This window comes from Vipera berus (genome assembly GCF_964194415.1).
Source record: "Vipera berus genome assembly, chromosome: 6".
NCBI lineage: Eukaryota > Metazoa > Chordata > Lepidosauria > Squamata > Viperidae > Vipera > Vipera berus.
Genome location: NC_138208.1, coordinates 23,914,059 through 23,929,364, shown reverse-complemented (window position 1 = coordinate 23,929,364; position 15,306 = coordinate 23,914,059). Strand labels below are relative to the sequence as shown.

The following is a 15,306-nucleotide window of genomic DNA, read 5'->3' as shown; positions in this document are numbered from 1 at the left end:
TTAGCAAGCCAAAAAATTTACACAAATATGAACTGCCACTGCTGTGGCTACTGCCTGTAGATGGCCTTGGGCTAGGCTGAAACAGCAAATAAGATTTGTCCCGTGTCTGGAACCAAGCAAGTGTATTCTGAATGCTTAACAAACATTTAAAACATATATATCAATATATATATCAATATATTATATCTATACACACAGAGAGACACACACACACTCCCTCTTTCCTCAAAGTAACTCTTTAATTGGATTCACTATATATATATCAATATATATATCAATATATATCAATACACACACACATATACATATATATATATATATACATATGTCTATCTATTTATCTATCTATCTCTGTCAATGATAGATAGATAGATAGATAGATAGATAGATAGATAGATAGATAGATAGATAGATAGATAGATAGATAGATAGATAGATAGATAGATAGATAGATAGATAGATATCACTAATTGTTGTTTGAAACACCAAGAACAGGAAGGGCCACTTTACCACATTTGCTAAACTTGTGAAAAGGTTTTTTAAAAAGCTGGGTACAAATACATACGATGATGCAGAGAATTTTAAAAATTAGTATTCACATAAATCAGAATTTTTCCTAATAGGACTTAAAGGCAGACAACTAGAAAAGACTTATGAAAGTTTTGGTTTTATATATGGGAACTGCAATTGGGGCTATTATATGTGCAAAGATGGGAAAATATACAAATATCCACAATGGAAGAGCGGATCAGGAAGATGGCAGAATGTGGGAAAATGGCTAAATTGACTTATTTGACTAGGGAAGGAGCAATAACTACTTTTATAAAAAACTAGAAATCCTTTATGAACTTTTTGCTAAAAATAGATAAAAATAAACTGGTGATCTGTGGACTCATTGATTAAAGGGGATTATAGATGGGAAGAAGGGAACTATGTTATCATGTAATTTGGGGGGGAATTAATCATGCCTGCAACCTCTGCAAAGATTGAAGTTGCTTTTTTTTCTCTTTTTTTGATGCTATACATTTTTCTTCTATTTTGCTTTTTATATCTTTTTTCTCTTCCATGTTCTTTTTAATTTTTCTGTAATTTTAACTTTGCAAAAAAAAAATTCAATAAAAATTATAAAAGGCTGGCAGACACCAAAGATTGGGCCTTCTGAATGGTAGCCCCTGTACCCGGAATCCCTCAAGATAAAATGATTTTACAGGTTGGCTCTCATTTACACTAATTTAAAACATTACATTTTGTAAACATACTAAATTTATAGGAACTAATTGATTATCATACCAACCTCAATTCTATTTCTCTCCTTTGGAACAGGTACTTACCCATTTTACAGAAGGTGTAGTTGCACTAAGCATAGGGCATGGTTCTGGATTTATTAGTCCCAATTTCACAAAACCTTCTATAGCTTTACAGTAACCCTTGAAAAGAAAAATGGAAAGGATTAGGAAATGACACAAGCCTTCAGACCTGCTAACCTAATAAGCATGAAAACAGCTCAAGACAATATTGGAATACCACTGAATGATTTTTCAGCTTTTCCAACAGGCTTTTCGTCAGAAATCTGAAAATCATGCACTCATTTATGCTGGAACAATAGTTGTATAATTCTGCATTGTTTAGCATTGGTATCATTATAAAATCTAGTATGAGAAGGCTATTATATAAATAAAATATAGTTTTCTTTTTTCCAAATCACTCATGCATCCAGCCCATTACTGCTTATATCAATTAGCCATTGATCTGCAAAGCTTTAAGCAAATTTTCTGTTGAATTTTGCTGCAAGAGAGTCTTGCCTTAAAAATATTAGACAAATGAATTGAAACTCATACAAAGTATGCCATGTTTCCCTAGTCTGTGACCCACTGTAATAAGTGTTTGATGGAAATATTTTAAATACAACACATAAAAGAATTCCCTCATCCTCAACTTATGACCACAATTGGGATCATAATTTCCATTGCTAAGCAAGGTAACTGTTAAGTGAGTCATGCCCAATTTTACAATCTTTTTTGCCATGGCTGTTACACGAATCACTGCAGTTGTTAAACGAATCACAGGGTTATTAAGCAATTGACTCTACTGACTTTGCTTGTCAGAAGCCAGTTGGGAAAGTCACAAATGGTAATCAAATGACCCTAGCACACCGCAGCCAGTTACATGGCAGTTGTCAAGAGCCTGAATTTTGATTACACAACAATGGGGAAGCTGCAACATTCATAACTGTGAGGACCACCCATACACTGAGGGAAGAAAATATTTGATCCCCTGCTGATTTTGTATGTTTGCCCACTGACAAAGAAATGATCAGTCTATAATTTTAATGATAGGTTTCTTTTAACAGTGAGAGACAGAATAACAACAAAAAATCCAGAAAAATGCATTTCAAAAAAGTTATAAACTGATTTGCATTTTAATGAATGAAATACGAATTTGACCCCTTCACAAAAAAAATGATTTAGTCCTTGGTGGCAAAACCCGTGTTGGCAATCACAGAGGTCAGACGTTTCTTGTAGTTGGTTTGCACACATCTCAGGAGGGATTTTGTCCCACTCCTCTTTGCAGATCCTCTCCAAGTCATTAAGGTTTCGAGGCTGACGTTTGGCAGCTCAAACCTTCAGCTCCCTTCACAGATTTTCTATGGGATTAAGGTCTGGAGACTGGCTAGGCCACTTCTGGACCTTAATTTGCTTCTTCTTGAGCCACTCCTTTGTTGCCTTGACTGTGTGTTTTGGGTCACTGCCATGCTGGAATACTCATCCTCGACCCATTTTCAATGCCTTGGCTGAGGGAAGGAGGTTCTCACCCAGGATTAGATGGTAAATGGCCCCGTCCATCATCCCTCTGATGCAGTGAAGTTGTCCTTTCCCTTTAGCAGAAAAGCACCCCCAAAGCATAATGTTTCCATCTCCATGTTTGACAATGGGAATGGTGTTCTTGGAGTCATAGGCAACATTCCTCCTCCTCTAAACACATCGAGTTGATACCAAAAAACTTGGATTTTGGTCTCATCCAACCACAACACTTTCTTGTAGTTGGTTTGCACACATCTCAGGAGGGATTTTGTCCCACTCCTCTTTGCAGATCCTCTCCAAGTCATTAAGGTTTCGAGGCTGACGTTTGGCAGCTCAAACCTTCAGCTCTCTTCACAGATTTTCTATGGGATTAAGGTCTGGAGACTGGCTAGGCCACTTCTGGACCTTAATTTGCTTCTTCTTGAGCCACTCCTTTGTTGCCTTGACTGTGTGTTTTGGGTCACTGCCATGCTGGAATACTCATCCTCGACCCATTTTCAATGCCTTGGCTGAGGGAAGGAGGTTCTCACCCAGGATTAGATGGTAAATGGCCCCGTCCATCATCCCTCTGATGCAGTGAAGTTGTCCTTTCCCTTTAGCAGAAAAGCACCCCCAAAGCATAATGTTTCCATCTCCATGTTTGACAATGGGAATGGTGTTCTTGGAGTCATAGGCAACATTCCTCCTCCTCTAAACACATCGAGTTGATACCAAAAAACTTGGATTTTGGTCTCATCCAACCACAACACTTTCACCGAGTTCTCTGAATCATTCAGATGTTCATTGGCAAACTTCAGACAGGCGTGTACATGTGTTTTCTTGAGCAGGGGGATCTTGTGGGCGCTGCAGGATTTCAGTCCTTCACGGCGTAGTGTGTTACCACTTGTTTTCTTGGTGACTATGGTCCCAGCTGCCTTGAGATCATTGACAAGATCCTCCCGTGTAGTTCTGGGCTGATTCCTCATGGTTCTCATGATCATTAAAACTCCATGAGGTGAGATCTTGCATGAAGCCCCAGACCGAGGGAGATTGACAGTTATTTTGTTTTTCTTCCATTTGCGAATAATCACACCAACTCTTGTCACCCTCTCACCAAGCTGCTTAGTGATAGGTCTTGTAGCCCATTTCAGCCTTGTGAAGGTCTACAGTCTTGTCCCTGACATCCTTGGACAGCTCTCTGGTCTTGGCTATGGTGGAGAGTTTGGAATCTGATTGATTGATTGACTGCTTCTGTGGACAGGTGTCTTTTATACAGGTAACAAGCTGAGATTAGGAGCATTCCCTTTAAGAGTGTGTTCCTAATCTCTGCTTGTTACCTGTATAAAAGACACCTGAGAACCAGAAATCTTGCTGATTGATAGGGGATCAAATACCGGTACTTATTTCACTCATTAAGATTCAAACCAATTTATAACTTTTTTGAAATGCGTTTTTCTCGAATTCTTTTGTTGTTATTCCCTCTCACAGTTAAAATAAACCTACCATTAAAATTATAGACTGATCATTTTTTTGTCAGTGGGTAAACGTACAAAATCAGCATGGAATCAAATAATTTTTTCCCTCACTGTAAGTCATTTTTTTCAGTACAGATTTAATTTTGAACAGTTACTAAATGAATGGTTGCAAGTTGTGGACTACCTGTGTATAAAGCAGGGGCAATTAAAAAAATGCCTCCTGTTCCAGAACTAAAAACCAAAGAGCAATTAACTAATATTTTAATTGGTGCAGACATACAGTACCTTCAGCTCTCTAACACAGGCATGTATCTATTACAAACCACAATGGTGCAAAAACGATGTGTGCATTATGATATCAAAACACAAAAGCCCAGCTTTTCATGCTTTTGTTCCCTATCCTATGCAAATACATAATCCATGTGGTTAGAGTCATGACATCCATGCTGCCATTTCCCCCCTCCCCTGCGGGTGCCCATGCTCTCTCTATGATCAATCACACTTCTATAATGCAAATGTACCTACCGTGTACCTTAATGTTCCTCTTAAAAGAGTGTGAGCTGATTGAATACCATAAGATTCAGCATATGTTGTACTATCCCTGTTTGGAAAACCTTCCAAATTTAATCCTGGGAAAAAATCCATGACAGTAACAGAATCAAGCAAAGCTCCTCCGGCTGGAATATTAATAATCTAAGGATTATGAAAAACAACAATCATGTAAGTGTACTATATTTGAGGACAGGGCCTGCCAAACCTTTAAGCTGCTCTTTAAAATTATTTATTTATTTATTTATTTATTTATTTATTTATTTATTTATTTATTTATTTATTTATTTATTTATTTATTTATTTATTTGATTTATATACCGCCCTTCTCCTGAAGGACTCAGGGCGGTGTACAGGGCAATAAAATAAGAATACATTAATTAAATAATATTAAAACCCAAATCCATCGGGCCAGGCCGGCTTGTTCGAATAGATAGGTTTTTAGATCACGCCGGAAGGAGCGAAGGTCGGGGGCCATCTGGAGTTCAGCTGGTAAGCGGTTCCAAAGGATTGGTGCACCCACCGAGAATGCTCTCCCCCTGGGGGTCACCAGCCGACATTCTCTGACCGGTGGTACCCTGAGGAGGCCCTCTCTGTGGGAACGTACAGGACGGAGGGACGTTGACACCGGCAGTAGGTGCTCCCGTAGGTAATCCGGACCCATGCCATGTAGGGCTTTGTATGTCATCACCAGCACCTTGAATTTCACCCGGAAGGCAACTGGAAGCCAGTGCAGCTCACGGAGCAGAGGTGTAATATGGGAGTATCGGGAGACCCCCAAAAGAACTCGTGCAGCTGCACTCTGTACCAGCTGAAGCTTCCGAGTGGTTCTCAAGGGCAGCCCCTTGAGAAATGCCTGTCTCCCACAATTATGAAGGTTAAACATCTCTGCCAAGTCTTATTTATGGCCACTTCCTTTAAGGTCTCTGCTGTGTCCTAATTTCTGTTTTTTCACAAGACCTTCAGTGTGCTACATTCCACACAGAGCCTGCATTCCCTTAACAGGAACCTTATTAAGACAAGTTTTAGCACTGCTGCAAATCTTACTGATCTTACTGATTCATGCCCTAAAAGCCAAGGTTACTATTCGGAATTAGGAGAAAGTGGATTTTCCCCTTCCTTGCTGGTAGCTCATCAATGTTTTGATTTTCTTTAAAACAGTTTCCATGCCAATTATAGCAACATGAAGACTCTTCTTGCTTTCTTATTACTTATCAAATTTATCTCCCCCATGGAGTGATATCTTCCTTGATCACCTAACCACATAACAGTTAGGTGACCACTGTATTGTCCATTGATTATTCTAACAGGGAGGAACTAGCCAATTTAATTAATAGAACAGGTGTTTGGGAACTAAGGCTACATTTCCTTTAGCCATGGATGAGATGGGAATGAAAACTTTGGAAAGGGTAGTGATATGAAAATGGCTGTCCTTTGATTGGCTTTTGTATCTGGCCCTGCCTAACTTAAATTGAAAATGTTCCATTAAGAACTAACTTTGTTCACATCAGAAGAGTTTTCAAAACTCCTCAATCAGATACAGCTATAAGCCACCTTTTCATTTTAACATATATATGTACTGTATACACACGGAAACCAGTTCAGTACAATGGTTAAAATCAGAAAGCTAGAAGCCAGGAGTTCTGGTCCTGCCCTAGAGATATGAAGCCAGCTGGCACTCATACATACAAAAAAATGTGTATACTTTTAAAGAGAAATTACATCACCTCTCCATCTTTTAAATAGGTTGCAGATTTAACTGTGTTTAGTAGGACTCCCTGTGGACTCCAGCTAAATTTATATCTCAGGGGGTTGTCAGAATATTCAGGAGCAGGCAAGCCTCCACAGAAGGAAGTGTAGGATATCACCTGGAGTGGATGAAAATAAAGATCTCAATTTAAATTCAGTTAGTTTATCCAATAGAGATTCCTGAATTTATTTAACATAGCCTAATTGTATAATTCTGATTAATCTAGTTTTAAAGTATTCTACTGTAAAATGTAGAAAAACATCTAAGACATTTACACAGTTTTCTTTAGAAATTCATTCAACTTTTATAACATCTAGTATCAAAAAAGAATTAAAAATTAAACTTAGAATCTATTCATATAAAGCCTATACATTCTAAGCACAAACCAATCACACAGTGAGTTCACGGCAATCCTATAGCTGTCTATGAGCTTCAGAAAAAGAAATGGGTAGACATGAACAGGATTCTACTACACAACCCCTTATAAATAAATAAAATGATGGGATTCATTATAAATGTAATGTATTGGGTTTTTGTCTTACTAAAGAGTATCACATGGGGTTAATTGTGGAAGGTTGTTTAAGCAGGGAAGCTGGCTAACGGCTCCCAGCTCCTCAGACAACCCGTCTCCAGCGCCACCACTGGCTGCCTCTAGGGCGGCAATAGGTTGCTTTAAACCTATTGGCCGTCACCTAGAGGCCAGGGTATAAATAGCTGCATTCGCAGCCCTGTTTCCCAGTTCAGTTCCTGCAACCAAATAAAGAATGATTCTTGCTGAACTCACTCACCTCGTCTCGTCAATCAAGCATCGAATCCAGCATATAACAATAAATTTATTAAAATTACAGCATTATTGGTTTCTGTGGGACTTAAATCAAGATTAATTTCAAATGTATTCTCAGCTTATGGACTTGCTTTTCTCAGATGAAATTCAAAATTTAAGATTAATCAGAATTTGTCTTTTCCATTTTGTCTTTGTGTGTGGTAAAAGTTGATGCTTCATAAAAAAGCAAAGGAAAGAGGAAAGCTTTCCTTTTTTTAAGGAGGAAGAGGAGGATAAAAACAAAACTGGGGACAAGGAGCATGGGCTATGACTTGGGTTCTTTTTTCAGTTGAGCTTACCGTAGCACCCACTTCTTTTGCTTTATCAATACATTCCATTGCCAACATATGATCGAGGCCAGGATCCAAACCCACTTCGCTGATAATGGTAATGCCAGCTGCCTCTGTGCTATAATACAAGGAAAGCTATCAGGTGAAAGGCAACAGCAAGGTATCTCTATAAAGTACACGTGGCCCTCTACTTACGACCACTCATTTAGTGACCAGTTGAAGTTACAACAGCACTGAAAAAAGTAACTTATAACCATTACATGGTCAAGTGATCAAAATCTGGATGCTTGGCAACTGGTTCATATTTATGACAGTTGCAGTGTCCTGGGGTCATGTGATCACTTTTTGCAACTTTCTGACAAGCAAAGTCAATGGGGAGACCAGATTCACTTAACAACTGTGTTACTAAGTTAACAACTGTAGTGATTCACTTAACAATTGTGACAAGAAAGGTCATAAAGGGGGAAAAATTTACTTAACTGTCTCACTGAGCAACATAAATTTTGGGTTCAATTGTGATCATGTCGAGGACTACCTATATATTCCCCTGCTGATTGAACTCAGTAGCTCCCAAACCATCCTCTAACACAGAGCTTTTCAACTTGCAATTGTTAAGAAGTGTGGATTTCAACATCCAGAATTGAAACCCATCCTGGCCGAGGAAATCTGGGTATTGAAGCCCATACATCTTAAAGAGGCCAAGGTTGAAAGACACTGCTCTAGCAGGTGGGTACATACAATGAATTGTATTTCAAGTTGTTTTCAAATACAGTATTTCTGCAGTGAGTTGAATGGGCCACACTTGTTTCCTTCAGTGAGTAGGATATACTGGTATACATGTGTTTTCTACACATAAGCAATTATGTGGAAAAAACAGTTTTTAACTAACTTTTCTTCAAAGAGGGGTACCAAACTTTCAATCCATATGTACCGTATTTTTCCATGTATAAGACGCACCCTTGTATAAGACGGTCTAGCATGCAAGTTTCTCCATGCCGAACAGCTGAGCCAGCAAATCTGGAAGTTCAGCCAGCTGACGATCTTGCCCCCTCCCCCCTCCCATTAGTGGCAAGCCCACAGGGGCTTGACACCTGCACCAGACGGCATGGCAACCCACACAGGCATGCCCTGGGCTGCGGAGGTTACCATTATTTTTCCGTGTATAAGACGCTGCACTTGTGTAAGATGTACCTCATTTTTGAACAGGGTGTTTGCAGGAAAAAATAACATCTTATACACAGAAAAATATGGTAGGTCATAGTCTTTGAACTTCCCTCCTTCTTTTCTTCTCTATGTCTCCCTTTTTTTCCTTCCTTCCTTCCTTCCTTCCTTCCTTCCTTCCCTCCTTCCATCCATATCTATATCTATATCGATCTATCTATCGATCTATCTATCGATCTATCTATCGATCTATCATATCTTCCTATTATAATTGTCAAAAGTCATTGGCATGAGTTCCCAATGAGGTGGGAAAATTGAAAAAAAAAAGTTATTTCATGTCCCTACAACATGTTTAATAGCTTATAAAACAAAGCAAAAACTTGGGGATGGATGGCTGAGAAGCCCAGAATATAGGGGCATGTCATCATCCAGTCTGCTTTGTCTCATCCTCAGCTAAGTATTGCCACCAAAAGGCTGTTTGTATTTGTTAAGCAAGATAATCCAGCAATGGTTTGCAAAGGATTTTGAGGGAAAAAAACCTGGCTAGCTATCCATTCTTGCTGGAGGAAGTGACATCTGAAGGGGAGGTGAAGACCGGCCAGACTGTGGTGAGTTAGCAGCACTGCAGAGCTGTCACAAACCTTGCCCCATTTGTATGTTTGTGACTTAGCCATGCTGGATTTTGATATTCTGATTAAAATGGCAAATTTCTGTGGCTGGAGATAATCCACATTTAAGTCATTTTCCTGACTTATACATTCAGCTTCAAAAATGATGTTGAGAAATCTGCAGAGGACGCTAAGTACTCAAACATGCTCATACCTTTTTTGTAGCTCTTTCATTTCAGGAGTCAGGTAACTTGCGGTCACCAAATTCACTCTGCTGTCAATGCATTTCTTAGCAACCAGAGGATGGAATGAATATGGCAACAAACTAAAATGAGAGGGGGGGGAAGTGAGGGGAAGGTCATCACTAGAAAATGCCAATTCTTTTCTATGCTGTCAAAACAGGCAGAAAACCCAAGTCAATGTTGTCTCATTTCTCAAGAGAAAGATAGCCATAATTACCAATATATAAAATCAGTTTAATTGGAAAGGTCACTCTCTGACTTTTAAAATAAGTTTAGAAAGTGAAAAGAAAAATATCTTTTTTTTCAGGCACACTTAGATCCACAAATAGTGTTCAGTATCAAGATTTAAGAAGGGAATCTTTGTCAGATTTTTTAAAAATATTCTGAGAAATGATCCAACTTGTCTCTAAATATGAATTGCTCTAACTTATTTTTCAAACATTATTTTTATTTATTTTATTTTATTAAGCAGCATTTTTTGCAACAACATATAAAAATTACTAAATGACATTTTGAGAGGGCCAGGGCACATGCTACATATGTAATGGCCCAGGTTTAAACCTGGAATCTCTCATGAATTTTTTTAGGTAAAATACCTATACCTTTTCCTGTTTCTGCTCAATCATTATGGGAAATCAATAGTTGGCAGTGCTAACTCAAATGGATAAATACTTAATTAAAACTGAGGCAATTAATATATTTAGTTCTTGCTGCATGAGCTTATGTTGTGTGTGTGTGTGTGTGTGTGTGTGTGTGTGTGTGTGTGTGTGTGTTTGTATGCGTCTGTGTGCAAGCACTCACACACTCACTCATAGAAAAACATTTCTTAGGTCCATGTCATAGTCCATTGAAATCAGAATTATGATCTTCTTCAGTCACTACGACTAATTTGACACTGAATAAATTGGGTTTAAAATAGTAGAAGGCGGAGTGGTTAAAAGAACTTGATATAATGTATGTGCAGTGGGATTTTTAATAATAATAATAATTTCAGACAAATGGCTGTCCAGTCTCTTCTTGAAAACTTCCAGTGTTGGAGCATTCACAGCTTCTGGAGGCAGGTTGTTCCACTGGTTAATTGTTCTGTCAGGAAATTTCTCCTTAGTTCTAGGCTGCTTCTCTCTTTGATTAGTTCCCATCGGTTGCTTCTTGTCCTGCCTTCAGGTGCTTTGGAGACTAGCTTGACTCCCTCTTCTTTGTGGCAGCCTCTGAGATATTGGAACACTGCTATCATGTCACCCCTCGTCCTTCTCTTCATTAAACTAGACATATCTAATTCCAACAATCGTTCCTTACACGCTTTAGCCTCCAGTCCCCTAATCATCTTTGTTGCTCTTCTCTGTACCCTTTCTAGAGTCTCAACAAAATTTTTACATTGTGACGACCAAAACTGGATGCAATATTCCAAGTGTGGCCTTACCAAGGCATTGTAAAGTGGTATTAACACTTCACGTGATCTTGATTCTATCCCTCTGTTAGTGCAGCCTAGCACTAGGTTGGCTTTTTTGGCAGCTGCAGCACACTGCTGGCTCATATTTAAGTGATTGTCCACTAGGACTCCAAGATCGCTCTTACAGTTGCTACTACTGTATTGTGCAAGGTACCACCTATACTATACCTGTGCATTTGGTTCTTCCCTAAATGTAGAACATTACTTTTTTCACCACTGAATTTCATTTTGTTAGAAAGCACCCAGTGTTCACATCTGTCAAGATCCTTCTGTATCTTAAGCCTATCTTCTGGAGTGTTGGCTATTCCTGCCAGCTTAGTGTCGTCTGCAAATTTGATGAGTTCCCCATCTATTTCCTCATCCAAATCATTGATGAAGATGTTGAAGAGCACTGGGGCCAGAACAGAGCCCTGGGGAACCCCACTACACACTTCCCTTCATTGATGACCACACGCTGAGTACGGCCTGTCAGCCAGCTACGAATCCATCTGGTGGTGATGCTGTCTAACCCACATTTATCTATCTTATCAAGTAGTAGGTTGTGGTCTACTTTATCAGATGCCTTACTGAAGTCCAAGATGCTTTTGTATTTATTATGTCTCTTTTTAATTGTATCTTTATTGTTTAATGTAGGTTTTTATTGTTTCACCCAGTTATTTGCTTCAGATGCACAGCCATATGCAGTACATTTTTAATAAATTAATTAAATATATAAGATCAGTGAGTGAATATGGGCCAGTTACTATCTTTCTTCTTTCACACAGATATTGTAAGAATAAAATGGGAGGGTGGGCGTTTACATCTCATTAGCATATATAAACCTGAGTTCTTTGGGGGGAAAAACACAGAACCAGAGAATATACTGTATATTTCAACTAACCTGGAACATGTTCTTAGTTTTAAAACCCCCAGGTTTTAAACAATAATAAAAAGGCAACATCTATATAAGACCAAATGTATTGACATATAATCTTTGGTGAATTTCACTATATTTCATCAGAGTATACTTATGACAGATATGAACATAAAGATTTAGATTTTATTTTTGAGATCATTTTATCATTATAATTCATTTTTATTGTTAAGTGCTAATGCTATCTAATAACGGGACCATATTTTGGATGTAAACACTTAAAAGGTTTCAATAAATAAAATTCCAACCTGAGTGACTGCTAGGAATCAGATGCTTAAATTATCAAGCCTTATTCTGGAACAGTTCAATTTGCACATTTGGAAATTCATGATCAAATACCAACCTAATCACAAGATTATGTTTCTTCACCAATGATGATAATCTCTCGTCTTCTGTGATGTTCATAATGATGGGAACAACATTATTGTATTTCTTGGACAACTGCTCAAGTTGAGTCTTCATGATAGAGGCTATTGGAAAGTATGAATGATAGATGAAAAAGACTGACTCCCACAACATTTTTAACTTGTATATCATCTTTGAGAGGTATGCTGCCTCTCAAAACCAGAACCTGAACCATTGCTTAGCGTTAGCAGATGAGATCACGAAAACCTTGCTCTCATGCACTCCTCCTCCACTGAAAAAATGTCAGAAAGTTTCACATCCTTATCAGATTAGGCATAGCTTGCTGAACCATCCAGAAAAGAAGGGGATTACCTCTGAGATATAAAGCCCAGCTGGTCAAGTAAACCAATAATGGGATTTTTTTTAGTACCTTAGCCATCACAAGTTGGCAAAAGTATTTTCTTAAGCAATAAAATAGGTGTAATAAACTTACGTGATTTGCAATGGTTTCTTAAGGCAGCCATTAGAACGGGGGGCAGGGAGGGCAGCATTTTAAGATGAAAGGAGTATGAGGTATCAAATAGATTAGAGCAATAAAACTTCAACAAACAAGGCTTATTGCTGAAAAATATTATCTGTAGAATCAGTGACCAAAAAGTGAATATTCTCTAAAACCATGTTGTGGTACACAGTGGCAAGAACAGGAGGAGTAGTTCTGATCGATATTTAGCTAAAACTAAGCTAATCCATGCAGGCAAAGCAGTACCTGTTCTAGGACAAAGGCTCACCGAAGAAACTGTTTGGAGGGGAAAGAAATCGAGAGTATCAACAAATGAAAATAATGAAATGATGGCTTAGTCATTCTAAGCCATTCAGGTCAACTACTCCCACATTCTCCACCAGGCAGGGAATTAAAGTGGATGACACTGTAGGCAGTCAGGTACATTTTAACTCAACTTGCAGTTGAGATCTTCAAGTAAATAAATAAAGAAAAAGAAAAAAACATCCCACCCAACAATTTTATCAGTCTTGGATGGAGAGATGTTGACAACATCACTAAATAAAATTTCAAAAATTAAAGAGTAGTTCACAGTAAGAAGGGCTAGCCCAAGATTCCATCCAAATCTCAATTCTCAAAATCTCAATTCTGCATTTTTTTTTAAAAATGCAGAGATGCTAATGCAAGTATTGGAAAAGTTAATTCCAAAAGAACACAGCATATTTCAGGGAGAAGATCAAGCAGCACATTACAAACACAAATGCACAGAGGTATATTGGGTTAATTTCATCTTAAGTATCTCAGATGTGTTTTTTTTAATTTATAAACATGTATAAACCTCAGTCACAGAGGCAACTCTAGGCAGCTTCCATATTAGACTTTAAAAAAAACACACACACAACATAATAATAAAAAACAGGGCATTGAGGAAGAGCAAAGCAAATATCCACACACGCAGGCCTGCAGGTGTACAGAATCCCATCCAGTATTGAAACACAGGCTTGCCTTCTTCTGCTTTTACCCATTTTTTGATGTAATTCAAAAATTAGTAAGTGGGATACAAAGTAGTTGTTTTCATAAGATTTAGTTCAAAAATATGTTTTCATGGTAGGATGCTTCTGTAAGACTGATGCCCTTCTGCAAGTAGAATCTATGTTTATTCCACCCAATGGCTACAGAGGTGGTCCTTGAGTTACAACCATTTGTTTAGTGGCCATTCAAATGGCACTGGAAAAAATGACTTATGACTAGCCCTTGCATTACAATCAATCCCCACGATCAGGCAAAAAAAAATATTGGCTACTTGGCAACCAGCATGTAGTTACATTGGTTACAGTGTCCCAGAGTCATGTGACCACTTTTTGCAACCTTCCCAGTTGTCTTCTGGCAAGCAAAGTCAATGAGGGAAGCCAGATTCACTTAATGACTGCCTGACTCAGTTAACTGTATTGATTCATTTAGCAACCATTGCAAAAAAAGATTGTAAAATTGAATGTGATTCACTTAACAGCTGACTTGCTGAACAATGGAAATTCTGGTTCCAATTGTGGTCATAAGTTGAGGACTACCTGTACCCTAGCCAATAATAGAAGAAGGAACAAAGACAGAATCCTTCTCAAATAAATGAGAAATATTTACAAATACAAAGCAGTTCTCCATTAGTTTCAACAATGCTGAGATTTTAGGGTTATGACCTTACTTACAAACCTGCTGTTATTTCAACATTGGGATCTCTTGTAAGATATTCTATTACAGGCTCAGAAACATATCCAGATCCAAGTATTAAAACCTTCTTTTTCTTATCCATGGTCAGGGATTGCATATATTCCCTACAATATATACAATTAAAAGTGAGTTTCAGTAAAATAAGCATCAAAATTGTTAACATTATAAATTTGCTTTAAAAATTTTTGATTACTAGGGTTTTATGCCTTCAGAGCTCATTTCACCTCAGCCCATATGAAAATATTTTCAATATTCCATTTGCATTTGCATTTGATGGTGAAAAATGGTCAGTTTAATGATGTGCAATTTTATGCCTCTGTCCCTATGCCTCTACTAATTCTAGCAGTAGCTTTACACTTACAAGATTACAGTGAAATCAATATATATTTCTTTCTGCTGCAATCATAATATCAACACAAACATCCCAAGAGAGTATAGCCATTACTCTATTGATCAGTGAGGATTGTTTAAATATAGGTGTAAGAATCTGAATTCATTCACAAATAGAGGGATGAAAATAAATAGACAGTAGAGCTGAATCCCACAACTATTCCCAAACTGAATCTTAAAATCCTCAACAAAGAGGACACAATATGTAATATTATTCCTGTCGTATCAGACAATTACTGCATGTCCCAATTAAAAGGCAACTAATTTATATTAAGAAGTAGCTAGAGGCAGTACCTATCTGACCTT

The 15,306-nt window shown here is 37.9% G+C and overlaps 1 protein-coding gene across 2 annotated transcripts in view; it reads right to left on the bottom strand.

Annotated features, from left to right (window-relative positions):
* The window catches only part of AASS (aminoadipate-semialdehyde synthase), a 53,994-nt gene that overhangs the window by 12,628 nt on the left and 26,060 nt on the right, over window positions 1–15,306 (bottom strand). The window contains exons 14-21 of one of the 2 annotated variants that reach the window (XM_081331180.1): window positions 14,593–14,714; window positions 13,153–13,182; window positions 12,385–12,511; window positions 9,651–9,761; window positions 7,677–7,785; window positions 6,532–6,672; window positions 4,781–4,948; window positions 1,332–1,427 (exon numbers count right to left, since the gene is read on the bottom strand). In XM_081331180.1, the coding sequence (XP_081187306.1) occupies window positions 1,332–1,427; window positions 4,781–4,948; window positions 6,532–6,672; window positions 7,677–7,785; window positions 9,651–9,761; window positions 12,385–12,511; window positions 13,153–13,182; window positions 14,593–14,714 (904 nt within the window). The remainder of the gene's footprint in view (window positions 1–1,331; window positions 1,428–4,780; window positions 4,949–6,531; window positions 6,673–7,676; window positions 7,786–9,650; window positions 9,762–12,384; window positions 12,512–13,152; window positions 13,183–14,592; window positions 14,715–15,306) is intronic. The other variant, XM_081331181.1, reaches the window with a different exon arrangement.